The sequence below is a fragment of the Paramisgurnus dabryanus genome, chromosome 5 (assembly GCF_030506205.2).
Source record: "Paramisgurnus dabryanus chromosome 5, PD_genome_1.1, whole genome shotgun sequence".
NCBI classification, from domain to species: Eukaryota; Metazoa; Chordata; class Actinopteri; order Cypriniformes; family Cobitidae; genus Paramisgurnus; species Paramisgurnus dabryanus.
This window is the reverse complement of record NC_133341.1, coordinates 8502773-8530068: the sequence shown is the minus strand read 5'-3', so window position 1 is coordinate 8530068 and position 27296 is coordinate 8502773. Positions and strand designations below refer to the sequence as shown.

At 38.0% G+C, this 27296-nt stretch overlaps 1 protein-coding gene across 3 annotated transcripts in view; it reads left to right on the top strand.

Moving 5' to 3' along the window:
- LOC135744695 (ras GTPase-activating-like protein IQGAP2) overlaps positions 1 to 27296 on the top strand; it is an 87031-nt gene that overhangs the window by 46400 nt on the left and 13335 nt on the right. For 2 of the 3 annotated variants that reach the window (XM_065263009.2, XM_073814618.1), the window contains exons 7-18: positions 388 to 501; positions 1066 to 1244; positions 3995 to 4082; positions 7642 to 7805; positions 7901 to 7988; positions 8383 to 8543; positions 8746 to 8906; positions 9063 to 9187; positions 13813 to 13976; positions 21612 to 21775; positions 21933 to 22057; positions 22485 to 22648. In XM_065263009.2, coding sequence (XP_065119081.1) covers positions 388 to 501; positions 1066 to 1244; positions 3995 to 4082; positions 7642 to 7805; positions 7901 to 7988; positions 8383 to 8543; positions 8746 to 8906; positions 9063 to 9187; positions 13813 to 13976; positions 21612 to 21775; positions 21933 to 22057; positions 22485 to 22648 — 1697 coding nt within the window. The remainder of the gene's footprint in view (positions 1 to 387; positions 502 to 1065; positions 1245 to 3994; positions 4083 to 7641; positions 7806 to 7900; positions 7989 to 8382; positions 8544 to 8745; positions 8907 to 9062; positions 9188 to 13812; positions 13977 to 21611; positions 21776 to 21932; positions 22058 to 22484; positions 22649 to 27296) is intronic. The other variant, XM_073814617.1, reaches the window with a different exon arrangement.

Sequence of the window (27296 nt, the reverse complement as noted above, 5' to 3'; positions counted from 1 at the left end):
TTAACTGTACAAGAAGAGGGAGACGTATTGTCTTTCTCCTGTTACCTCATTATCTAAAATGAACAGAGATCACCACAATCATGCGGCATTGATAGACGGTAAATGGTCACTAAACCAGTCTTTCCATTAATTGTTGTGTTGAGTTGTTTTATCCGAGTGCAGCAAACTTACTTCTAAATCATTTTGTTAGAGATTAGATTCTGAATGATTTTCAAAACATACAGTTTGAAATTAGTAAACAACGTTTTGGCTTCAATTTTTTCATGCAGGCATAAAAGAAATATCTTTAAATAATTGCTGTTTGTCCTCTCTGAAGCAGTTGTTCCCGAAACTGTGTAGCTTTAAAGATAATCGCTAGCATTAACATTAAAAATTCACTTTCCACAGAGGAAGAAATCCGCAACATGAGAAAAGATCTGGAGAAATATGGCATCCAAATGCCCGCCTTCAGCAAGATTGGTGGCATCCTGGCCAATGAGCTTTCAGTAAATAAAGCAGAGTGTGAGTAATCTTTCATATAAATATGTGTTAGTGTATTTGTTGAGAGTAAATCCACTCATCCAGACGCATCTAAAGGTGCTGGTCATATAACTAGAATATCATCAAAAAGTTGATTTACTTCACTAATTCCATTCAAAACTTGAAGATGCAGTGTGCCAGACCCAACAATGCAGAAGCGCTGAAGGCCACTATCAGAGCTACCTGGGCTCTCATTACACCTAAGCTGTGCCACAGACTGATCGACTCAATGCCACGACGCATTGCTGCAGTAATTCAGGCAAAAGGAGCCCCAACTATGGATTTCTAAAAATCCTTACTTTGTATTGGTCTTAAGTTATATTCAAATTTTCTGAGATACTAAATTTGGGATTTCCCTTAGTTGTCAGTTATAATCATCAAATTAAAATAAATAAACATTTGAAATATATCGGTGTGTAATGAATAAATATAATATACAAGTTTCACTATTTGAAGTAGTGAAATAAATCAACTTTTTGATGATATTCTAATTATATGACCATCACATCTATAAATGTCTTCTTTTTGATCTGGTTGTATCTGCAGTACACGCTGCTGTTTTTGCCATTAACGAGGCCGTAAACAAAGGTCATGCAGAGAGCACACTGGTTGCTCTGCAAAACCCAAACGCCCTGCTGAGAAACACACAGAAACCACTGGCTCAAGCCTACCAGGACACACTGAGCAAAGCCAAACGGAGAAAAGAGGACCAGGCCTCAGGACAGGTAATCTAGATTGTTTGCTTAATAACTTTTCTCATAAAGATCCAACTTTAAGAGGTGGTTTCCCAGACAGGGATAAGCTTAATTCAGGACTAGGTTTTAGTTTAATTAGAAAATATAACTAGTTTTAACAAACATGCCTTACTAAAAACATTACTTGTGTGCAGAGGCAAAACAAAGGGAACTGATGTATTTTAAGATATGTCAGTGCAAGTTGTTTTCTTGGACAGCTCCTACATTTATTTAATGTCTAAACTTTGTCGGGGAAACTGCCCCATAGAATTTAGGTGCTACACAGGGTGATCACCCATCCCGCGTAGCGCGTGCGCGCACAGCGTTTGAAGCCCAATTCATGCGTCTTTACATAGCTTTACATAACTTTACATAGTTGTATTTGACAAATAAAAACATCTTTGGTTACGTATGTAACTGTTGTTCCCTGAGAAGGGAACAAGGCGCTGCGTTATTGCCATATGTCCTGCGTCCCTGTAACGGTGTCTTTGGCAATATTTCAGAAAGCGGTTTACTTCCTGGCTCCCGTGTCACCATGTCTTTGTCATTAAGCCTCACAATTGGTTGAATTTGATATACACATTCAAACGCACTTACCCTTGGATGTGTCCCCAAAGTGTCACTGCAGTGTGACAATGTATCTTTAAAGGTAACCTTGCTTTTACTTGAAATGTGTCCCCACATTTAGTCCTTGAATTTGAGGGTATTGCACCTGGCAAGAGTCCTTGAAAGGTCCTTGAATTTGAAGTTAAAGCTCCACTGTGTAGGATCTACTCCCAACTAGCGGTGAAATTCTATATGACAACCAACTGAATATTACCTTCTAGCCCCCCCCCCCCCCCATTCGGAACGCGTTTTAACTCGTATGGTGGCCGTGTCATGCCAAGGTTAACATGGCTTCCAGTAGCTACAAAGCAAAAGCAATGAAAAAAATGTACAATTTGCAATGTCCTTTGCCTGTGATCCGTCAAAGCACACAGATTTATGTTAAACACGGAAAATGTCTGATTGTCATGATATGTCCGCTTAAAATCACATACAAAAAGCAACCATAAACGTAGCTTAGACACTCCTTTTTTATTGACGCAAGGAAAAATATCCCAGGGGCTGTTACACTTGGTATTAAGATTTGTTTTCGTCGATCGGATCACAAGTGGACGAGAGAGACACATCACGTTTACACTTGGTGTTTAAATCCGTCTCTCTTTGTCCATTTTCAACCGCTTCTCTCCAGATTACTGAGGGGATGGTCTGTGGACGAGTCCCTCTCATGTCATTTAATCATGAGTGGGAGCAATGACGGGTTTAAATGGAAGCAAACTAATATTATGTCAGAGTCCAATGCTTATGTTTTAAGTAAACATGTTACATGTCCATGTATATGTAAGAGCTTTCTCTGATATTGGTGAAATAAGATCGCTCAACTTTCACACGCTTGTAAAATGAAACGAAAGACGCGCAGATCAGACGCTTTTATCAATGAAAGGCTAAAAATAGCGCTGTACACCGTGTGTTTGTGCTAGAGGTCAGAAAAGATGAAAAACATTTATCTCAGTACCTCAGATTACATAAATGAGCGGAGAGACGGCGTGTGGCTGTTCGAACACATTAAACCACATGCGTGTTTACACTAACAAGTGTTATGCATAACCATGCTATAGTTAGCCAAGGAACTATAAAACTTCAAGTTTACAGCATAGACTGTATAGATTTAAACAAATATGCTGAATTACCTGTGGAGAAGATAGAAAGTAGGCAACTTCGGTGTCCCTTGAGCCCCATCTTGGAAAACTAACATTACTCCAATATTGACTTTGGTCTTGTTGTTTTTCGTGTCATGTTGTCGTTTTAAATCCCCTTTTCGCTTCCTTGGCGACGTGTTTTAATGTCGTCGAAAATAGGTCTTCAACAGGCTTTCAAATCTGCCTCAAATCAAAGCATTAGATCGCGGGATCATCACGGTGTGCAGCTGTTGTTGAATCCGAAGGATTTCAGTCTACGCAGGTCGCATATGTGGGCTGCATACGTCATCAAGCCTGGTTTATTTAAATTAACTGAGCATTACATTCGCAAGTCATAAGCATATTACATCAATTTACAATTAACTTAGAATAATTGTCAGCTTTATAATTGTTAATATTCTGAAATAAGACTGTCTTGATGACGTATACCGCCTACACATGCAACCTCAGGAGGCTTCAGCTAGCGGTCAGCGTGAGTGTAGTCTGAAAGCACGAAACGCGGAGCTTGAATTTCAGGAATGTCCCTCGTCGGCGAATGTATTTCAAAGACGGAGGCACAACATGGATTCAGCCAGTGGAGCGACCCGACCGTATGTATTTTAAATAGCAGATTCTACACTTACGAGAATACTTTGATTAGTGGGTGGAAGTAATTACACATGAATGAGCACATACTTTTGAAAGAAAACATGGGTTTTTGCTAAGAATTAACTCAAAAAAGTACACAGTTTAGCTTTAACTAAGGTGTGGGAGCCCTGTCACTTGCAAAATTTGCAGGATTTTGAATAAAACACTCTGACTTCACTGCTGACTTCAGCGTCACCTGATGCTGATTCAATTAAATAGTAATTTGCATGTTCCAGTCGAAGAGTGTGTGAATGGTATATTGGGGAAGTTTGAAAATGTTAAATTTTGAAGATGGATTCTTTTTGAACTGAAACTTAAAAGTTATGTGAGTAACAGTTAGTCACTATCAACTCTATTTTTGGGTGTGTTTAGTGTTCCTCTATCGCAACTGAAGAGAGAGATGTGTATGCAGAGTTACTGACTCAGAAGGAGATACAGAACGGTGTTGAACTTGTCAACAGTAAGTGTGCCACTTATTATCTAAACATTTTAACTATCATACTGTAATACATGTATAGTAAATATAAAATATATTACTTTTGGTTCTTATACCCGTTTCACATGTGTCATGAGTAGGGTTGTAAAATTGCGGGAATTTTCAAGTCTGGAACCTTTTCCATGGAAATTAAGAGGAGTATATTAATTAATAGGAATAAACTGGAACAAATTGCTGAGTTGCATTTAACAGGGAACTTTTATTAAGTTTACAAAAGCTTGCAGCATAATTTTATTTAAAACAGCAACAATTAATTTCAATTTCAGTTGAATTTCTATCCTGCACATTCCTTTGTCACATGCAAAAGCAACACTGCTTACTGAAGGGCCATTGAGGCCAAACACATTTACAAATAATTCCTATTAATTCCCATAAATTCCCACACATTTGTGACCAGTCACGGAAAGTAGTGACACAAGTCGGATCTGGGGCATTTTGAGTTATTCACAGATTCTGAAAGTGCAGTTTCTAAGCTTTCCAACGATGTGGAAAGGGAACATGGAAAATCTGATAAGATTTGGAGAAGTTGTGGCCATTTGAATGTAACACATTCAAGAAAGAGAATGCTGAGAAATTTGAGAAAGAAAAAAGTGAACACTTTTCCCTTTTCCCTGCCTGAAGAGACGTTAGGGCTCATTTACATCTTATTTAGCTAAGCCATACCCCCTGTAAAGCCGTTTTGAGATACAGATGTTCTAGCATCATATGACGTATTTTATGACAGAAGTCCGAATGACAACATGCAAAAATAAACATGACTTTTTACCTTTGTGAGGATCACAAGTCCAATCCAGTCTGTTTCAGATGTATGAATCATCCAATGATTTTTGTCCACAAATGCGTATAATCCGTGAAATATAGATATATAGTCTATTGTTTACATCAGATTTTGCATGATCGTCTACTATACAATATAATATACAATCTGAGGACTATTTACATAGTAACATGTAAGGGTATATGAGATTACACATGAACCCGCCTTCAAAGTTTGTATTTAAAATAGGGAGGTAGTATAATCCAAACAGCGTCGTCGAAAACGTGAAGTCCTTTACGGATTTAACCAATCGCTCGCTCGTTCCTCCATCAGCCAATGACTTCATGGAAAATATTGATAGACAAAACATGTAGCCAATGATATAAAGAATACAATGATCTCTGTGTAACTAATGTGTGTTTGGACTCATGCTGCGCTGCAAGAACTGACACAGAGATGACGTCAAATTAAAGCGAGTTGAAATTAAACTACTCCGTAAGATTTCTTGTAGAGCTCTCGCGTGTATTTTGACGTCATCCGACTGAACGGCCGCATAAAGTCAGTGACGCGGCTGACATACGATGCGGCTGACTGTTATTTGTTATGCCCCCCAGCTTCTTTTATTTTTGTTTTGTGCGACCGAGCTTCCTTTACAGTCTGGGGAGACGCACGCTATAAGTTTGAAAAAAAAACTTAGCAAACATGTCTAAGGAACAGGGCAGCTGCGTCACTACAGTCACGTGACTTCACGCACAAGCCGGAAGAGAAGACAATGCTGAATAAAGTCGTAATTCTTGCTATTTTTGGACCAAACTGTATTTCGATGCTCCAACACAATCTTACTTACCCACTGATGTCACATGGACTACATTGATGATGTTTTTATTATTTCTGGACATGGAAACCATACATAGATTTTCAATGAATGGGACAGAAAGCTCTCGGACTAAATCTAACGATAAAACATCTTAAACTGTGTTCCGAAGATGAACGGAGGTCTTCCGAGTTTAGAACGACATAAGGGTAAGTCATTAATTATATTATTTTCATTTTTGGGCGAACTATCCTTATTTAGTAGTCACGCTGTTCCCTTTGGGGGGCGGAGGCGAAAACACAAGCTTATACAGTATGTAAATATACACACAGACAATGACGCCCCCCGCTGCACGCTAGAATCTCCGGAAAAACAAGCCTTTTCAACCGCAAAATGTACGCTTTTAAATATACATAAACTGCTATCTCAAACATGGAGAGGCTTCTTCGTGATCTCAACTAACAGATTCTGCAATAAAACGAAAATCACAATTTTTGAAAAAAAACTTTGTTTCTCATTTTCTTGTAACTTGTGCTGCCGACTTGTGATATTGGTTTCCGTGACGGGTCACATTTCTGTTAAGCTTCTAATTTGCAATATTTCCAAAATTACCCAGATTAAAGGACTGTTTACATCATAACAATGTCTAAAACAAATATAGTTTATAAAATTATTTTATATTAAAGAGAATATGTGTTCACACCACAACTTTAACGATAAAGATACAACAAACAATATCGTTGTGATCACTTTCTGGGTGCCCCCCCACTAATGAATGATAAACCATTGACAGCCAAACAGATTTATGTGAACTTCCAAGTACACTTGCATTTGAAAAGACAGATGACACTGTGGAGAAGCTAATTGGTAAGGCTCTATAACATAAAATGACCCCAGGTACTGTATCCAGCGCTAATGCAGTTTCTGTGGAATTGACAATGTAATGCTTTTTATTCCACAACATTGACTATGCCAAAAGGTAAGATATTAGATTGCACAAACTACTAGATTTGCTGTTTAGAGATACGCAAATGCGACGTGTTGAGGACATCTGCTGGTTACCCGCTGTGTAAATGCAACAAGAACAGCACATTTATACATTAATGACATCTGAACAATTACAAGAGGTTTTTTAAAGAGTAACTAAACCCCTGGTCAGAGCCTGACTCCACCCACTGGCAATATTTGAAAATACAAGAAAAGTGGGCAGACCCCAACGGAGATAGAGGGGACGGACTGAGCTCGTACCAAGTGTGTGGTGAGATCGTAACAAGGGCGTGGTGAGCTTGAACCTGCTTACAAGGTTCTCACCACTTGCGTCACGCAGTACCAAAACATCCAACAGGAAAATTCAACTGCAGTAGCCACCGTTCAACCTGAAGAAGGGCAGCACTCAGTCGTTTTTACACAATATATTGTAGCATTGAAACACTTCATACCCAAATGTCCAAAGTTACTCAAATCAATGAACAGCACTAATAAAGCCCCATTCTTACAGATTATTAACTAAAAAAAGTTGGTTTATGGTTTAGTTACTCTATGATACTCTAGTAAATATGCAATATTAGTTAATGCCATTGTGATATGAAGGTAAACGATTTGTGTGGGTACTGCGCCTCGCAAGCGAATTGGCATAAATTTATCATTATTGTCCGATGATGTAGACACTAATATCAATATATTATATAGTTATAGTTAACATTATACTTAAATGGAGGACACAGAGCTTTTCAAATCAATGAGTTTTGTACAAAATCAGAGCATTTGAGAAAGACAGAAATATCTGGAGCTACAAAAATGTACGGTACTGTATGTGGAAAATAGTGTGTTTTTTTTAACCATAAACCACACAAACACAATGTATTATACCAAATACACAAAAATGTTGTTTTTTAGCAATGAAATAGGTGTTCTTTAATGCTTGTAAATGAAGGCCATTTTTCTCTTTCTAGCATCTGCAGCTATTCAGCAAGTAAACCAGGCTATTGATGCTGAGGATCAGAACAGTCTACTGGCCAGCCTCAGATTACCTGCCCTTGGCCTTGTGGGGGTCCTGGACATCAACAGCCACTGTTACCTGGAGCACTTCACATCATACAGGGACCCTGAAGTTGAGGTACTGCAGCGGCCTCTACTTCCCATCAGGATCAAAGTCAAGTAAAATGGTTGTTCATTAAAAATTTGATGATATATGTATATATCTGTATGTAGGATGCTGGTGCAAGTGCACAGCTGGAAAGGGAGGAGATTCAGAGCATCATCACTTTCTGTAATGAGTTTGCAGAGGCCGAGAGACAAAGTATGTTGCATATGTACTCTTTTAATTAGAATACATTTTTGTGCAGTATTATCATAATGTCTTGTAAGCCACCATGATCTATTCAGCTACACTATATAAAATCTCTTAAATTAGAAAATTATTTATTATAAGAGAAGGTACTTTATACAAAGTGTTTTGTGTTAACAGAGGTTCAAAAGTCTGAAAAGTATCATTTTGGGTCAAGTGAGTGTTTGATGAGACCCATTATATGCTTTCTTTCTTATTGCTATGTCCAGGTATTATTCTGTTAAAAACATTCTTTCGCCTGTAGCTACCAATTGTAATTCATATTCAGCTCATCCATTCAATATTAACCCAATGAGTATTATGGATTATTAATGTTTGCCAATTGTCATGGCCTTGTTTGTTACAGAGCAGGAAGCTGTTGTTGCCATCAATTCAGCTATTCGACGAGGCATTCCAGAGGAGACGGTGGAGCAGCTCCTGAAACCAGAAGCCCGGTTACCCATCATTTACCACACTGCTGCTAACCTGTACCAGGCCGAACTATTCAGCCTACAGATCGAGTCTAAGGTCAGCTGTCTTACTGTATATATATACACAGTATACACACTGGTGATATTTACAAAATATAGTTGTTTTTCAAAGTAATGTGCCTCTAAATAGAGTAATATTCTTACCCCCTCTCTCTCTCTCTCTCTCTCACTGATACTTTCTCTCTGTCTATTTTTTACATATTACATTTCTGATCATCTTTCAACATTCACATTAAAAGACTGATCTAATTCACGTGGAGCTGTGTGTGGCTGTGGAGATGTTGTCTGCTGTGTCTGTGTTGAACGAGGTTTTGGTCACTAAAGACTCTGTGGCTGTGATCAAGCAGCTTAGCGACTCTACAATGGGCTTCAGTAACCTGGATGCTGAAAACATGCAAAGGTAACAAAGATGCTGTTTGTTGATAAAGACACAATTGATGCCTTGAAAACCACTTGTGTCATATTGACTTACCTGTCATTGTGTGTCTGTGTCATAAGGAGACGCAATATTAAAGTATTTCTAGCCTTGAGTCTCTGTTGGTTTTGTTCTACTCAGATATGCAGACACGCTGATCAGTCTGAGAGCAGAGTCCATCTCTCAGGGACAAGAGTTTATCAGCTGGAATGATGTTCAGAAATGCATTGATACAGTCAACTTTCAGGTTCACAAGGATAACGAGAGTAAGCCATTTAAATACAGTGGAGCAGTTTTCCAGACGGGGCTTATCCTAGTCCCAGAATAAAATGCATGTTAGTGCTGCCTTCATTTTTCAAACATTCAAACTCAAAAGAGGGGGAGTAGTCAGGAGTGATGATGTTACTGTGCACCGAGGTTGAAGTGCTGCAAACTAAAGGGCGATTTATAGTCGTGCGTAGGTCCTACGGCGTAGCAGCGACGGCATAGGTTCCGCGTCGGTTTTCATTTGTACTTGTGCGTCGCCGTCCGCGTCGACGTGCAAACACACGCGAAACCGCTGGTTGGCAGTAATCACGCGTGTAACCACAGTAGCAGCAGAAGTCGTCACAGAAGAAGAAGCTAAAGCACTATTCTGACGGGATTAGTTTTCCAAACAACGTTTGAGTTTCAACGTGTCCCCCAGGACGTCTGTGTTTTTATGTACCGATTCGGACGGGATTAAAATGATGCAGGCTATTCCAGAGATGGGAGTGTCTGTTTCATGCATTTGGGCGTTGCAGAAGAGCACGTGCTCTGGATACGCGTGTTTGTAATGTTTAATATTTTGCTTTAAATGTAAAATTATGACAGAATGTAATTTATTAATTTAATTTTAACAAATCAAAATAAAATATACAAATCCTACTAAAGTTACGGTAGCCTACGTGTTTTATATAACTGTCTGCTTATAATAAACCCAAAGAGATGAAGAAATAATGATTAATAACAATTTATTATCTTTATTAATTAACATTACCATTCCGGAGTTGAAGAACTTTGAACGGAGTTTCTTATAACGTTAATGATATTACAGTGGCCAGTCTTAACAGTGTTTGACATTCAGCTTGTCTTGATTTAATTATTTTATTTTGCCGAATTGCGTTAAAACATCCATATCTGAATGAAGAGGACTCAGGAAATACAATATACGCGCATTAGTAAGACCTTACGGCAGATCACGTTGGCCAAAACACGAAATGAACCGCGTTTTCAAAAGATATTCCGGGCAAACACAGACATTTGCATCCGAACGGGATTAAATTTCTCAGAGGACCTCTGAGTTCGGCGAAAAACAGTAGGTAAATTGCTCTTACGGAGGTCGTCAGAGAAAAACACAGACATGGCCGATTCGGACGGGATTAAAAACACAGAGGACCTCTGAGGAGCACGGTTTTCTCAGAGGTCCCCCTGTAAAACTAATCCCGTCCGAATAGGGCTTAAGCAAGTTAACCCACAAACGAAGAAGAAATAGCAACTTGTTGTGTATAATTTGAGAAGACCAGCAATGATGGAAGTAAATAAACAGCATCTTATGTTTCAGTTTGAGTTAAATCACTCCTCAACTTGGCAAATCTTTGTTTTCACCGTCTCAAACGGAAATACCTATGACGCAGTTTTTTTACCTGACGGGAGGGGTTCTGGTGGACCAATCACAGCTCTTACGGTCCGCGTAGAGCCAACGCGCTGTTAGAAATTTTGTGAGGTGTGCGTCAGGCTACGCAGAGCTATGCACAGGCTACGGATTAGGGGTGGGAATCGCTTGGACCCTCATGAATCGATTCAGAATCGATTCTTAGGGTCCCGATTCGATTCAGAATCGATTCTTGACGTACTAATTTGCATATATGTGACGTCATTACGTCGCATTTGCTTTCAAAGCCAGGTTAATGTTTGCGCTTTTGCTAGTCTCTGAACTGTCATATACTGTACTTTAATGCAACTAGGGATAAATAATGTCATTCTTATATACATACATGTGTTGTTTCTGTTGTAAGACATTAAAACCAGTAAAAATATTAATTTAACGTGACATATTAATTCTATATGTTAACCGGCATTAACTTCCACGAACGTTAAGCGTCTAATCATCATCATTATACACAGTGATTGGCAGTATTACTGTATTTATATAATGCAGCGCACCCAGCGACTGAATAACAAACTATGTGCATATTTTTACAGAAGTATATTCATGTTATATCTAAACAGTCTGCGGATGGTTTAGGGCAGGGGTGTACAATACGTCGATCGCAAAGGCAATGCCGGTAGATCGCACAACTGCTGCTCCACGCGCAAAATTGTCATTATGGTCTTTTGGAGTAATTGTGAAACATGCAGGTCTTTTTGAGTTGCTGCGCCTTTCTTCTCAAATGTGTTTTGCCATGCCACTGCAGCTCAGTCGTCTTTAACTTCCAAAATTCACATGGATGCGCATTCTTGCTTCACGCAGTTCCTGATTCACACGCACGGTGTGTGTGAGCGAGCAAACGAGAGGGAGAGAGAGGCAGCGTAGCGCTGATTTGTATGCTTCTAATACTGTTAGTTTCACTAAACCGCATCTCCGCTATTTTAAGGAGTACTCGACATGTACTCAAGGATTTTTTTTAAAACTCCTCAAAAAGAATAGAGTAATGGTGACAGCCCTACATTCAATGTAGAGATATATGCAGTATAGTCCTACAAGCATTTAAAGTGTTCTTTCTCTTCTGCTCTTGTAAGCTCGGCTATGCGCTCTTGCAGGGCGCGCTCTCTTAAGTTGTCCGTGACGTGACGTTATTTTGTAAACTAACATTTAAGAATCGATTCTTGACATTTGTGAATCGATTCAGAATCGGCCCACGTCCGAATCGCGATTCATCTAAGAATCGATTTTTTTGCCCACCCCTACTACGGATATGGCGTAGGACCTACGCACGACTATAAATCGCCCTTTAGTGCTTTTCCGCCATACAGTATAGTTCTCATTTTTTATCCGTTTAAAAAATCGCCACGTTTTATTTTGTGCCACCATACTTACTCATGTAACTACTCATGTAACGGGGCCCTATTTTAACCATCTAAGTGCATGGTCTAAAGTGCACAGTCTAAACTGGGCGTGTCCGAATCCTCTTTTGCTAATTTAGCGACAAAAAAATGGTTTGTGCGCCAAGCACCTAGTCGAAAAGGGTTGTTCCTATTCTTGTAATGAGTAATTGGTGTGTTTTGGGCGTAACGTGCAATAAACCAATGAGAGTCTCAGCTCTCATCCCCTTTAAAAGCCAGTTGCGCTGGCGCCATGCCGATTCCCTATTAATATGGTGGAATTTGTAAACTGAAAAACTAAGCGGAGGAAGAAGACCCTCAGTTTAAGATTGATGTAAACAAATGTGTTGAAATTGTTACTTAGATTTTTTTGTATTAAAACCTTTAAAAGTCGTTTCCTTTTCAGTCATGGAAGTAAAATTAGCAAGCTTTTAATCGCTATAAATGTATGGACAGCCTACATGATGGTGTAATCTCAAAAAATAATTTACAAATATGCAAGAAAAGGTTTGTACTCTAAAAATACCTTTTTTTGTAACAAACAGGGGATAAAGAATTTACAAACGTGTGGAGAGCCTTCAGCGGCGTGAGTGTTTTGAAAAGCATTACTTAAAACGGTTCACACCTCATCATATCCACAGGTAGAAAGTCATCATATACAACAAATCTGTGGAGGAGCATTTATAACACATTTAAAAAATAGATGCAATATTTGCATTTGTTTAAAGCAAAACATTCAATTACTTACCAGGCTACAGGTGAAGCAGCTCTTTACTTCTTCTAACGTCTCATAATCGGTCCTCATTAATGTCCAAGAGACTCAATAATAATCCTTTACATTTTAATCCTTTAAATTTTCATATTTGAAAGCGGTTGTGTGCTGCTGCGCATTCATGTGTGTTATAACCAAACGTGCGTTGTTGTCTCGTTTATAGGCGCATATTACTAACGCACTTATTTAATAACAAAAACAGTATTGTGCAATGGCATAGTCTATTTTAGTTGCTTCAAAATAGCAACACGCCAACAACACGCCTGAACACACCTCGTTTTCAGACCAGAACGCCCATGGGCGCAAAATTGGGCGCAAATGCATTTGCTACTTAAACAATGTAGCGCTAAACGTGAAAATCCCTGCTGAAAAAAACAGCATACCAGCAAGACCAGCATATGTTGTGTTTTGGTACTAGTTTGCTAGTGAACACCAGCACCAAACCAGCACTAGCACCAGCATCCCAAGCTGGTCTTCTGTTTTGGTGCTGGTTTGCTAGTGAACACCAGCTAAACCAGCATAAAACCAGCACCAAACCAGCAATTGCACCAGCCTCCCAAGCTTTTTACACCAGCATCCCATGCTGGTCATACCAGCAAGACCAGCATATATTGTGTTTTGTGTTCTGGTATGCTGGTGACCACCAGCTAAACCAGCATAGACCAGCATAATTCCCATGCTGGTTTGATGCTGTTTTTTCAGCAGGGATGATAATTGTGCCGTGTTCAAACTAGCATAAGACACTTGTGTTGCGCATTGCGCCAGGTGTATGATAGTGCCCATTTTCTAGGGAAACATTGAAGTGTTTGGTGGCTTGTAAATTCATCCCTGTTTGGATCCTTCAGGAATGAGTGGGGCTAGGCTAAATGCTAACACATTCACGGCACGCTGTACAAAGATGAAGTGCACGCATTGATAAAAGCTAGGGATGTATTCATTTGTCTAAGTTAAGGTAAAAACATAGTAAAATATTGAAAAACTGTGGTGTTTTCCTTTAAACATTACTCCCTCAATGCATATTTTTTATTAATTAATTCGGTCTAAATCCCTCTTAAGGGAAGCAGAAGGCCGTTGTTGCCATCAATGCAGCTATTCGACGAGGGATTCCAGAGGAGACGGTAGAGCAGCTCCTGAAACCAGAAGGCCAGTTACCCATCGTTTACCACACTGCTGCTAACCTGTACCAGGCCCAACTATTCAGCCTACAGATCAAGTCTCAGGTCAGCTGTCTTAATGTCTGTACACCCTGAGTAATCATCCCACCTCATTAGGAAGTAGATCACATTGGCTCCACTGAACCGATGCTGCATTAAAGAGCACCTATTTCATTGCTAAAAATTTTTATTTTCTGTATTTGGTATAATACAATGTGTTTGCATAGTTTATGGTTAAAAACACATTATTTTTCACATACCATTCATTTTTGTAGCTCCAGATATACCTGCCTTCCTCAAATGCTCAGATTTTCAGGCATGAGAATCCCTCACCTTTCGGCAAAATTCGCCGTTTTGAAACAAAAAAAGGTGACCCACGTGAATCGTGTAGATTCGATGAGAAAACATTTTTGGGGGGTGGGGGGGGTATGCGCGCGTTGTTTGTTGACGCGCCCTTCGCCGTCTTCCAACATGTATCCCAGACATTAGGTTTGTCTGAGTTCATGCTGCGCTGCAAAAACCGACAGGCAGGCAGGTGACATCAAAGTACCACGAGAGTGAATCGAGAAGTCATAAGGACTCTGCTTTCGAACTGCTCTCGCGCTACTGTGATGTCATCCGTCTTTTCTGTGTACTTCGTCATATGCTTCACATGCTTTATGAAGATGCGTAGAGCAGGGGCGGCGTTTGCGTATGGCAGGGTATGGCAGTTGCCATACCCTAGCATTCAGACAAAACACTAGAAATCAACAGGCTATAATGATGCTCATTAAAGATAATTTTAAATATTTTCAGTAGAACATATCTGAACATTGGTACATCAGTAATATGGATAATTTACACGTGTGCTCGAATTCATGCTATAATACAGGAACCGACATGCGGCTGACATCAACGTGCCGCGAGAACGGTTTGAAAGCAAACTCTTCCGATGATTTCTCGCCTCACCCTCGCGGTACTTTGATGTCATCAGCCTGACGTTCTTGCAGCGCAGCTTGAAGTCCTTGCAGGAGGTTTCATGATGACCGCTGTTGTTATAATCTTTATTTTCGCAAGTAAACTCCTTTTTTGTTTTAACATTCAAACAGACTCACGGTTGTCCCCCACACTCGCGCTATGCATATTGCATACATTATTCCAAAAGTATTATGATTTGTTCTCTGTGGATAAATAAAAATGTTCTCTTACACTGGGAAATTGTAGCGCAGTCGAAGTGAATTGTATTAATTATTTGCGCGCATTTTTGAATATGGCGACTTGTGGAATAAAAACTGCACGACTACAAAAGGTAAGACTTGTTTTTGCATTTAGCCCTGTTTTACTAAGAGTTTTATTTAGTGTTTTAGTCTTAGTTGGTTGTCTGGCTGGGTTAACTACGTGTGCTCTATCACATCATTAAAAGTCTTTATTGTGTTTTTATAAGTGTTTATTGGCGGCTGTCATGACAAGATTTGTGAAGAGATGTTACAGTATGTTTTGATATTATCTTAGTTTATCTGTTGCTGGAGTTGCACTTAGTTAAGAATGTTAACATTTGAAAAGCATTTTAAACAACCATGATTTCTATTTTTGTTTTTCATTTGCATTGCTTCCGTATGTTGTCAGTAAGTGTACATCCGTGCAATCATAGTATGATTTTGTACAGGTTGGTGGAGTATGTACACATATAGATATAATGTGGTTTCATAGATTCGTTATTTGAATGGCCTTCTTGTACGAAGAATTTTTGCCATACCCTAGGTTTTCGTGAAACGCCGCCACTGGCGTAGAGCGACTGGCTTCGGGACGTAAAGACACAAAACGCTGTAAAACTATAACTGCAGAATTCTGAGGCATTATTAAATTAAAACAACATACAGTTTATACACAGACTAACACTGCAAAGTGACCTGAAAGATTTTTTATTGGAATGGATTGGAACGAATGATGGACATACTCCTCGCTTGTAAGTCACATTGGTCTAACGTTACTAGCCTACTGCTGTTATACGTAAATGTAAATATGGTAAAACGGGAAAATACTGCATGAAATGCTGTTAATAAGAACATACTGCTAATACTGTTAATAAAAAAGTTTATCGTTTACAGTAACATTTAAGCGATTTTACACTATTTGAGCAACAAAGATGCTAAAGTGAACTGTTTTCGGGGCAAACTCAAAACCCCATGCACTGAAACGCGCATTTCAAAAATCACGCAAACACGCCATTTCTTTGGGCTTGACAGGAGATATACTCACAAATTATCTTGTAATACCACAGTCTCTGCAAGTATTCTCATTAAAACAGTTGTTTGTTATAAGTGAGCAGTTGATCATATGTGTCAGTGTATAGATCACACTTCTCCACCGGTGTTAAAGGGACAGTTCATCTTATAAGAAATGCTTATGTTTGAGTCATTATGTTAGTCAAACTACAGAAGACAAAAGGAAAATCACCTTTATAGCTTTAAAAAGATCAATTATATTTAATTTATAGAATGAAAACAGTGTTATATTAATTTGATACTGTTTCTCTACCTAATCAATACTGTTAGATCTTACTTTATTTGTAATTTTGTTTTTTCTATTTTATATGCTTATCAATTCTTGATTTATTCTTATTTTATTTTCCCACATCACCTTTTTGCTGATTTGAAAATTATTCAACCCATGACTCAATTTAATTCATTTAACCAGTACTATATTTGTCAAATTAAGTCATTTAAAATTACATAGGCCTTCAGGTCCACCCTATTCCAAGGCAAACTTAAAATTGTATGGCCTTGCGACTGATGGTCAGATTATGGCAAAATAAAATTATTGCAGATGTAAAATAGTAAGGGAATGCTACTTGTTACAGCTTTTCAGATTTATCAACCCATTTAATTAAACATGGTTTCTGTTACTAGTCAAATGTTTACATTTTAAATTTACAATCTAAATTGTCCGTCAGAAATTAATAATTGAAATAATGGTCATAATGTATTTTTTTGCTTATGGTGTTATATTATTTGGTTTCTGCTGGGATGTTAGGTTCCTTCCTTCTTTTTTTGTCCTTGGCCAATCACATGCCTTAATAATAAACAAGTTAAGGATCAGCATGTCCCCTAATGAGGCCGTAATATTTATTTTGGGGGAGTCCCCCCACCTTGCGGACCCATCAGAGGCCATGTCGCCCCTCGAGCACTCTTCTTACCTTTTTCACCCCTGACCCGTTTTCATGCCTGAGATTTTTTACAAAGCTCATCAAACTGAAAAGCGATGCGTCATCTGATTGGCCAACTAATCTGTACATTGTGATTGACCTAAATACCTCTGACATTAGCCATAAATATGACGCTCCTTACTATGTTTGTAAGATTCGCTCACAATGTAGTACTGATAGGAGTTAACTTTCAGGCTGTGAGTTCGAAGTGGGAGGAATTATGATAATGTCGTCTTTTAAGCGTCAACAGATCCAGGAAGTAAACTGTTAGCTCCAATTCGCGTGTTTGTTGTAGTCCAAGAAAAGAGATTTACGTTGAAATGATAACTAGCGTCATCGTTTACTTGCATATTGTTAAAATGTACTGACACACACTTATACACCAAATGAAATGTAAAATCATGAATCGGACCATAGTTGTTCTTTAAATTGCTTTAACATGCTGGTACTCTGTAATGGGGAGTAAGTGTAGGCATGCAGAGGATCCAAATGCAGCTTAAAGGGCGTTTTGCAGGTAAAAATGTTCAACGAATTTGTGCAATTTGCTTGTTAATAATAAACATTTAAACTGTTATCCATTGTATTTTATGTTGTTGAGTATCACAAAACCCGAAAAAGTATGAAAAAGTACAGCGGTTTGCAATGATTCTCCTTTCCCCCACAACGCACTGTATGACGTCACGCTGGGGAGAGAATTTACCAAAGCAGCCTTGAGAGCATTGAGAATGACTATAGAAAGACGAGTAAAGTACAGTTCTGATAGCGCAGATTATTTACATAGATAGATAGATAGATAGATAGATAGATAGATAGATAGATAGACAGATAGACAGATAGACAGATAGATAGATAGACAGATAGATAGACAGACAGATGGATAGGCTAGTATAGAGAGATAGGCAGACAGCCAGATAGCATAACGTTAGCATATCTTCGTGTAGAAAGTAAACAAACAATTAACATACTCGTGCATGCTGGCTTGAGGGGGTCCATGATCCTGCCTGAAGTGGGTGTAACTTTTATGCGATCTTCAGCACAAACGGTTTTGGCAGCATGTCTCTTATCCTGGAAGGTGAGTGAAGCACGTCACATCTGTTCGCGGGGACCAGCGACCCAAACGCACTCACTTTCTTACAGCCAGTAGCGGAATGGCAATCGAGAGAGTCGGGACTTTCCCGGTGGGTCGATCTGATAATAGTTATACGTTTCGAGTTAACAACACCGTCTGGCGGCGTGATGTGCGCCGGTTCCCGCAGCCCGCTGTGCGCCGGTTCCCGCAGCCCGCTGGTCAAAGTGCAGCCTCTCTGCTCAACAAAGTATATGAAAGTGCTCAACCTGTTCGGCAGGTCCAAACATGTACAGGATTTATAAAAATACGTTGATCAATGAGCGGTTCCTCCTCAAATGGCATAGTCTGTCGTGATGTAAAAAGCCGCCGAACGCCTGTTTATTACAGTATGTATGCGGTCGCACTGTAAGCCCGGATAAGTTGAATATACTTAAAAATATGAAGCAAACTTGTTGCCCTAAAAACTTTAAGTAATGATTACTTAAACATATAAACTGTTCTAACAACAATTTTAAGTTGAATAGACTTCTTCCAATATTCCTGCACTCTTAACCCAGATTAGTTGACATTACTAGAAATTTGTGAGGAAACCCCTTGCATATTACTTTAGTTTTTATCACTTTATATTACTTTTGATGTTATAAATGGTATTATAACACAGAATTGATGACTGATTTTAAGTCAGTCATTGAATAAACCTGATTCTCCACAGAAACACACACAAAACTGTGTTTTTGACATGCATTTTCAGTACAGTGGAGAGAAATATTATAAAATGTTTTGAACAGGGTTTATGTACGGAAACACTGATCACCTGAACGGTGACTTTACAAAATTATAATTTACAACAAAACAACATCAATAATATAAGAGCTTAAACCTATATGACATTTTATTAACAAATATTTAAGTAGTGAAAGTTCTTATCAGTTTTTATTCTGTGAAAAAGCAGAAAATAATCAAAGAATTCAGGCGCAAAGGATTATGGGTATTCCTCACAACATGAACTAATAATTTTAAGTTCATTCTACTTGAATGTTTTAGTTTAATGAATTTCGTAAGCTTAAAAGTTAAATCAACTAAACCTTTTTAAGCTTTGGCTTCAAAACAGAAAATATTAAGTGATGTGTATTTGATTGTTTAAGTAAAGACAATATCAGGGTTAACAGTGCGGATCCGAGTGTGCTGCTGACTGCTGCTGCGTATAAAATGATCGTGTGATTCGTTATAATCACATAAACAATATAACAAAGCATCCTTTTATTTCACAAAACAATATATTTGAGATATTATTTGATAGACTAGTAAGTGTGGATTAAGGATGTTTAAAAATCTCTAGCCTGGTGGTCAGGACATGAATGGATCAAATCAGCAGATTTGCGAAGTTTTATTTATCTCCACATATATCATAAATAATAATTAGCATGGTAACTTTGCAGTATAACACATTATATATTTCCTACGATGTATATATGATTTCCAAATTATATACGTAAGTATTAAACAGCAATAAATGTCTCATCTATCTCTATGGCTCTGGCTGAGTCTTTCTCCACTTCTCCCCAACGTGACGTCATCGCAGAATTGCGTTAAAATAACCGTTACTACCAAAAACGTAAAAAAAGTGGTCTTTAAGACCATTTTTGAGACATTTTAAAAATTATACACATATCTTGAGTGATTTATGTACCCATTAATCGACAGTGGTGGTTAACCTGCAACACGCACTTTAAGATTTATTCACAGGTTATCCATAAACGTATTCCAAAAGCAGGTAATCCATCCATATAAAAACAAGAACATAATAAGAACATAATATACTCTTGTCTACTTAACAGGCGGTTAAGTAGACATCAGTGGCCAGTTTTATAAAACTTAAAGACTAGTCTTAAAAGTTAGTCATGAATTTTTTTCTTCAAGACTGATCATAACTGTTTTATGTATGTTACATAGAAAGGTAGATTGGTCTAATTTAAATCCAAATAATAAGACTGATTAGCCCTAACTAATTGCTAGTTAGTCAGAATCATTCTTAAGAAGCAGTCTTAACGTCACGGCTATGTTTATGCAACCAGCCACAGCCCTTTTCAGACAGACATTCCGTAAAATACACACATTACCCGGCATCTGATGGTCCCGGAAAGACACGTGACCTGTTGAAAGTCCTGCCCTCTCTTCTACGCAGCGTCTGAAGTTTGCATATTATTTATTATTTCTCTCTCCAGAAACCACTCGTGTGCATTTTTTTTTTAAAGGAGCGCGTGGACGCACAGTTCTATGCTGGTGAATGATCTCAGCCTCTGAGTGGATATTTGACGAGCTCCCTGATCTCTGCTTTAATAGAGTTTTCAGACATTTCTCATCGTGATTGTTTATATGCATTTTAAACCTGCAATTTGAGAGGCTGAACGATATATCTTGTTGGGATGACACGTGGGAATTTTCTTTTATTATAGCTCAAATGAGCACGTGACTGATATTCTTTTATGCTGCTGAATGATCTCCGTTTCAACGCAGTAAGTAACGAGCTAACTTACCTGATATCTGCTTCAGTCCAGTTTGCTGACATTTCTCGTCGTGAATGTTGTAAATCCCTCATTTTAAAGAATTGAACCAACTCATGATGCCATGACACGCGCGTTCTCACTACGGCACTTGCGTCATTGTTTATTCGTCTCATTTATCATTTCCTGATAACTGCTTCAATCTAGTTTGCAACATTTCTCGTGGTGAATGTTTATATGCATGTTATCTCTCGTTGTAAGGACCTGAACCATAACTTGTGTTGTGATGACGTGCCCATCCTCACTACGACACGCCCATTATGGCATTCTTTCGGCTTCTTGTTCACACAGAGGGTTATCCGTATATCTGACTAGGTCCTCTTTCCGGCAACGACGCCAGAAGATTAACGGGACGAGTTTGTGTTCACACAGACGCTTGTCTGGCAATTTTATGGGAATTTTCTGGGACCAGAGGTCTGTGTGAATGGGGTTAGCGTAACACATACATTCAACGACTAACAACACACAAATGAGACACTGGGCATTATATACAGAGAGGGAAACGAGATAACAAGACACACCTCGGAAACAATCACCAAAAGGACCAATGAACAAAAGAACAACAACAGACTACAAAATAAAAGACATGACAGGGGAGACACAGACAGAGTTTATTACATACATACACTGTAAATTTTATGTCAATTCAACATATATTTTTATTTAAAAAAAAAACCAACTCCACACAGTATATACAGTATACACACTGGTGATATTTACAAAATATAGTTTTTTTTCAAAGTAAAGTGCAATATTCTTACCCACTGTCCCTATGCTGATCTGCTAGCTCGCTCTCTTTCTCTCTCTCTCTCTCACTGATACTTTCTCTCTGCCTATTTCTACATATTACATTTCTGATCATCTTTCAACATTCACATTAAAAGAAGGCTGATCTAACTCACGAGGAGCTGCGTGTGGCTGTGGAGATGTTGTCTGCTGTGTCTGTGTTGAACGAGGTTTTGGTCACTAAAGACTCTGTGGCTGTGATCAAGCAGCTTAGTGACTTTACAATGGGCTTCAGTAACTTGGACGCTGAAAACATGCAAAGGTAACAAAGATGCTGTTTGTTGATAAAGACACAAGTGACACCTTGTTAAACCACTTGTGTCACGTTGACTTAGCTGTCATTGTGTGTTTGTGTCGTAAAGAGACACAATATTAAAATATTCTTAACCTTGAGTCTCTATTGGTTTTGTTCTACTCAGATATGCGGACACGCTGATCAGTCTGAGAGCAGAGTCCAGCTCTCAGGGACAAAAGTTTCTCAGCTGGAATGATGTTCAGAAATGCATTGATACAGTCAACTTTCAGGTTCAGGAGGAACACGAGAGTAAGCCATTTAAACACATGGAGCAGTTTCCCAGATGGGGCTTATCCTACTCCCAGACTAAAATACTTTAATTTAAAAACATCTTGTACTGACATGTTTTAGTGCCATTGTTTTGTCTCAAGATGCACAGCAGTTATGTTTTTGTAAGGTTTGTTTGTAAAAACTACTCAAAAGTCCTGATATAACAAAGGCCTAGTCCTGGATTAATCTAAACCCTGTTCGGGAAACTGCCCCATTATGTTACACAAAGTAAACTTATTGAAGAATTTAGCTTGTATTAAACAGTACTCCTCAAATGCAGTTTTTTTATTAATTGATTCTGTCTAAATCCTCCCTCTTACGGATAATGGGTCATTGTAATTATATTTAAGACATAAATTACATGAATACATTTGGCTTGCACATCTAATTTCTTTGTTCTTTGCAGGAGTCATTGCTATAGCTGAGATCAATGAAGCCCTAAATTCTGGAGATCCAGAGAAGACGCTCGCTTCTCTGATGCTCCCTACAGCTAAACTAAAAGGGGTCAACCCAGCTACAGCCAAACACTATCATGAATTACTGCTGGACACCAAAGACCTCATCTGCAAGGTAAAAATAAAATAATAATGTTCCACACTAATAACAATTCAAAATAAATGTACAATGTAATTTTTTTGGATCTGGGGGCTGGTTGCATAAACAACGTTGGAAAATTAAGAGCAGTTAGTTCAGGCTAATCAGCCTTACTTTTTGGATTGATATTACAGTATTACTGTAGATCAGTCTACATTTTTATGAAACTGACTTTAAACAGATATGATCAGTTTTAAAGAAAATAAATGATGACTAAGTAGTCTAAACAGTTTATTCATCTGGCCACTGTGGAGCTTTGTTTAAATCTTTTTAGACCCCTTATTATACAATGACTTAAGTATAATCCACACCGCTAGAGGGCGCACAATCAAAACAATAACAATGACGTAGATTAATGACGATCTGAAGCAGCATGGAATGATGGGATTTGTTGACTTTAACTCAACCACTAATGGCCATCAATCAGACAGGAATGAGAAAGCATTTTATTGGTGTTTATCATTTTAAAGGCGACAAAGAATGAAAAAACATTTTTACCTTGTCTTTGTTGAATAATGGTAGTCTACCCACATTCACAAACATAAAAAAAGTGCTAAACATGCTAAACATCTCAGTCTCATAGAAATTCCTCTTTTAGAAATGTCAGCCAGAAAACGGCCCAATCTGAAAAACTGATGCTTATGACATCACAGGCATCTAACTGCTCCTCCACTTTAAAATAATTGCCTACATTTTTTGAGTGGCAGCAAATTCAGCCAATCAGTAATGAGATTGCAAGTTAAGCCAGTAGGGGGAGACAAATAGGTGCAAAACCACTTGTTTAAAATCCCCCACCCTAATAGAGCTATCTGAGAGAGGTTTTTAGGAAGCTTCTAAGGCATTACAGACCTAAACAAAAACATTTTTGTCTACATGTCACATCACAGAACAAGGATAAATACTTCATTCAATCATTCTATGTCACCTTTAACGATAATGGTGTGTTTACACAGCACAGAATTAAGTGTTCACATTAACAAACTTACCATAGCAAGTGTAATTTTGCTTCCTTTTCTCAAAAGCATTTGCAAACGTTACCAGTGCGGGGAGCAAAGACATGGAAATTGCATCTTTAACAGGGCACGCAGATGTAATCATCAAGATTTTTAATTTATAATACAAATTATAATTTTTTGCACACCTTTTAATGGGCTTACAAAATGCCCTGCAATAAGTGTTTGCAGGTTTTGCAGAAACAGCGGGAAAAGTAACTGCCAAATCAATGACAGCCATCTTCCAGTGGTTTGGAATTTATGATCACTATAAAAGATAACAATTGTAAAATAATTTTAATATGTAAAATAGCTTTGTATTTGAATTATCTCTTCACCAGTTTGAAAACAAAAAGAGGAAAGCACATTTTTCGATTTTATATTTATTTGCTAAGAAAGAAAAATGAATGGTGGCAGAACTACATGGACCATTGAGGTAACTACAATTTTATTTTAGTGTTGCTGCCAGACATGTAAAAAAACCTGTCATGTTAAAAAAACATGCTAAAAATCCCATAAAGACAATAAAACCCAATGAACAGGGTCTGTGCATGTTATGATAGTTTGTTTTTCAACTTCAAATGAAGAATTGAGAAAATGGTGAACTTTTTTGTTATTTTACGGGGAAACAACAACCGAGATTTCAGGTTAATTTTTTTTTTTTTTCGTTTTATGGTACAAAACCAATAAACCACTTTACACTTCATCTTAACATGTGCCTCTCCGCCGACTAGTCAACAAAATTGTGAATGTGTGACATCATCCGTTGTTCCTCATGTCCAGGGCTGGCCCTTGGGGTTATGGGGCCCTAGGCAAAACATAGAAAATGGAAACCACTCGTGTAAAAACTTTCATAGCAATGCAATTTGACAAGTGAAATTAAAACAGTCTAAAATTAAAATGTTTATATTTAAGTGCATACGTTTTTATTAAGTGCAACATATTAAGCAATGTTCTTAGTGCAACAACTGTAGTGCAATAGAACTACAGTACTGTATGTATCAATACAAATATCATGGATATTAATACAGAATAATTACTGTAGGGTGATACAGTATTCTGTACACTGTTTTTGAACCCTAGGTGTCCGCAGCGCTCTGCTGTGACTCCGGTGCCGATACCCTGAAAGGAAGCAAACAGGTTATGCCCTATTTAGCACCACTTTTTGACATGCATTCAGCATCATTTTTTGAGGCTCGGGGTTTTTCATTTATTCATGTGCAAGATAGCCTACTTTCAGTTGTTTGGCTTATGCGTCAAATAAAGACGCTGCATGTATACAAGTAGAAATATTTTTTGAATACAGTTGCCGAAAATTAATAGACCACTTTAGTTTCGCCTTTTGTTATCATTCTATGTGTATTGTTATTATTTCAGTCCAGTGTCTGTTGACTTTTTTAACAGCGAACCTCAGGAGTGACATTAAGTCACCCCAACACAACAGCAGTGTACAAGACTAAGAGTATGAATGGACACGTGAAAGAGTTATTTTTAGTAAATAAATGAAATGAAATTTATTAGGAATTTGGCAGAATTAAACTTTTTTTGGTAGTTAATAGAATGAAACAAAATTATATTTTTTATTTAAACAAATACCAATACAAATTAAATTGTTCTGCTCGAAATGACACCAATGTGTTTTTCCATTAGAAGCAATGACATTCTTTGTTCAGGGGTACCACCAGGTGTACCTTTAGCGACTTTAGTGATGTGAAAGGCATGTCACAATGCATTGTTTTTCTGTAATTCTGGGTTGACACAATCATGTTTAAATAGTATGGAAGTATCCTGTGATGAATGCAGACAACGTGATATACTAATATGGTTCAACCTATGTTTTTGACTTGAGACGGGGAAAAACTCTTAGGGGTGCACCACCAAAGCTTTTTTACGCTGCTGAAAATGCCTGGAGGCCATCTGGCAAAAGCCATCTGATTTTTCAACTGAACGTCATCTTTCTTCAGCCGAGCACTTTGGTAGCTGTGATACTTGAGCTATGAGCCGGTTGGTTGTTGTGATACTTGTCCCGCCCCTCTTCCACTGTGATTGGATGGGTGTGTGAGAACTGACACTGACGAGCGGAGCTTTTCACCCAAAGTTGAATCTCTTTCAACTCTCAGCGCTTAGAGCTGAGTCCGGAAAAAACGCTGAGTGCCAGCATTCAGCACGGAAAAAAAACGCTAGCTGCTGACTTATTTGAAAAACGCTTAGCTTCCATTGGAAACAATTGAAACATATACCGGCCGCAGGCGTAAAAGCTTTGGTGTGCACACGCCCTTATCCATTAGACTTACAAAGTAGTTAAGACAGTATAAAACTAAAATTAAAGTTGAATGAACTTGAATTTTAGTACAGACAATAAAAAAACTAAACTTTGTGGTGCGGTTTCCCGGACAGGGATTAGAGAGCTGTCAAAACTGAAAACACTTGCATATCTTAAAATACATCTGTGCCCTTTGTTCTGCCTCAAAATGCACACAAGTATGTTTTTAGTAAGGCACGTTTGTTAAAACTAGTTTTATTTCCTAATTAAACTAAGGCCTAATCCTGGTTTAAACTAATCCCTGTCTGGGAAACCACCCCGTAAATCCATGTAACTTGAAATAAAGAGTTGGGTCAATTATTTAAGTTGAGTGAACTTGAATTTTAGTGCAGACAAATTGAAAATGTAAGTTAATGATTTTCGACTAAACTTTGTGGGGCGGTTTCCTGGACAGGGAATAGACTAGTCCTTAGACTAAAATAAATGTAATAGCTGTCCAAACTAAAAAAACAACGTGCACTGATATATTTTAAAATACATCAGTGCACTTTGTTTTGCCTCAAAATGCACACCAGTAATGTTTTAGTAAGGCATGTTTGTTAGAACTAGTTTTATTTTTTAATTAAACTAAGGCCTAGTCCTGGTTTAAGATAATCCCTGTCCAGGAAACTGCCCCTGTAAATCCAGGTAACTTGAAATAAATAGGTCAATTTTGACTTTTAGTGCAGACAACTTGAAAATGTAAGTTAACAATATTTCAACTGATCTCCATGTAAATTAAAAAAAAATAGTTGGGTCAATTTTTTTATTATCACAACAAAAGTTATAACTACTTACACTTTTAAGTAAATATAACTTAAATTTTGAGTAAACATTTTTTATTAAAGTATTTTTTTAAGTTGAGGTCAGAAATACTCTTGTCAAGTCAACTTACAAATTAGTTGAGAGAGTAAAAACTTAGGATGTTAAGTTGAATGAAAAAATCTAAAGCTGGAAGTTGTGTCAATATTAAGTTGAAACAACTAAAATGAGAAAAAAAATTTTACAGTGTAGTAGCAACAGTATACAATATGATGGGGGTTTTGGCTAGTGATAGACCGATATATCGGCCGGACGATATTTGTGAGTATTATGTGTATCGGCCGATATGTGGCTGCCGTGTTCGCCGATTTTTTTCCGGAATTATTTACAGACAGAGTGCTGGAAGCCGCAAGCAATTGCAGGTCATGTGACTAAAAACAACCAACCTTTCCATGACAACATCTATGTGCTATGGAAAGATGGTTCCGTGGCACCCTCACCTGTTTTTACCATTTGTTAAATATAGTTTTTTTAAGTACAATAAATGTTACTTTTTTAAAATTGAGAC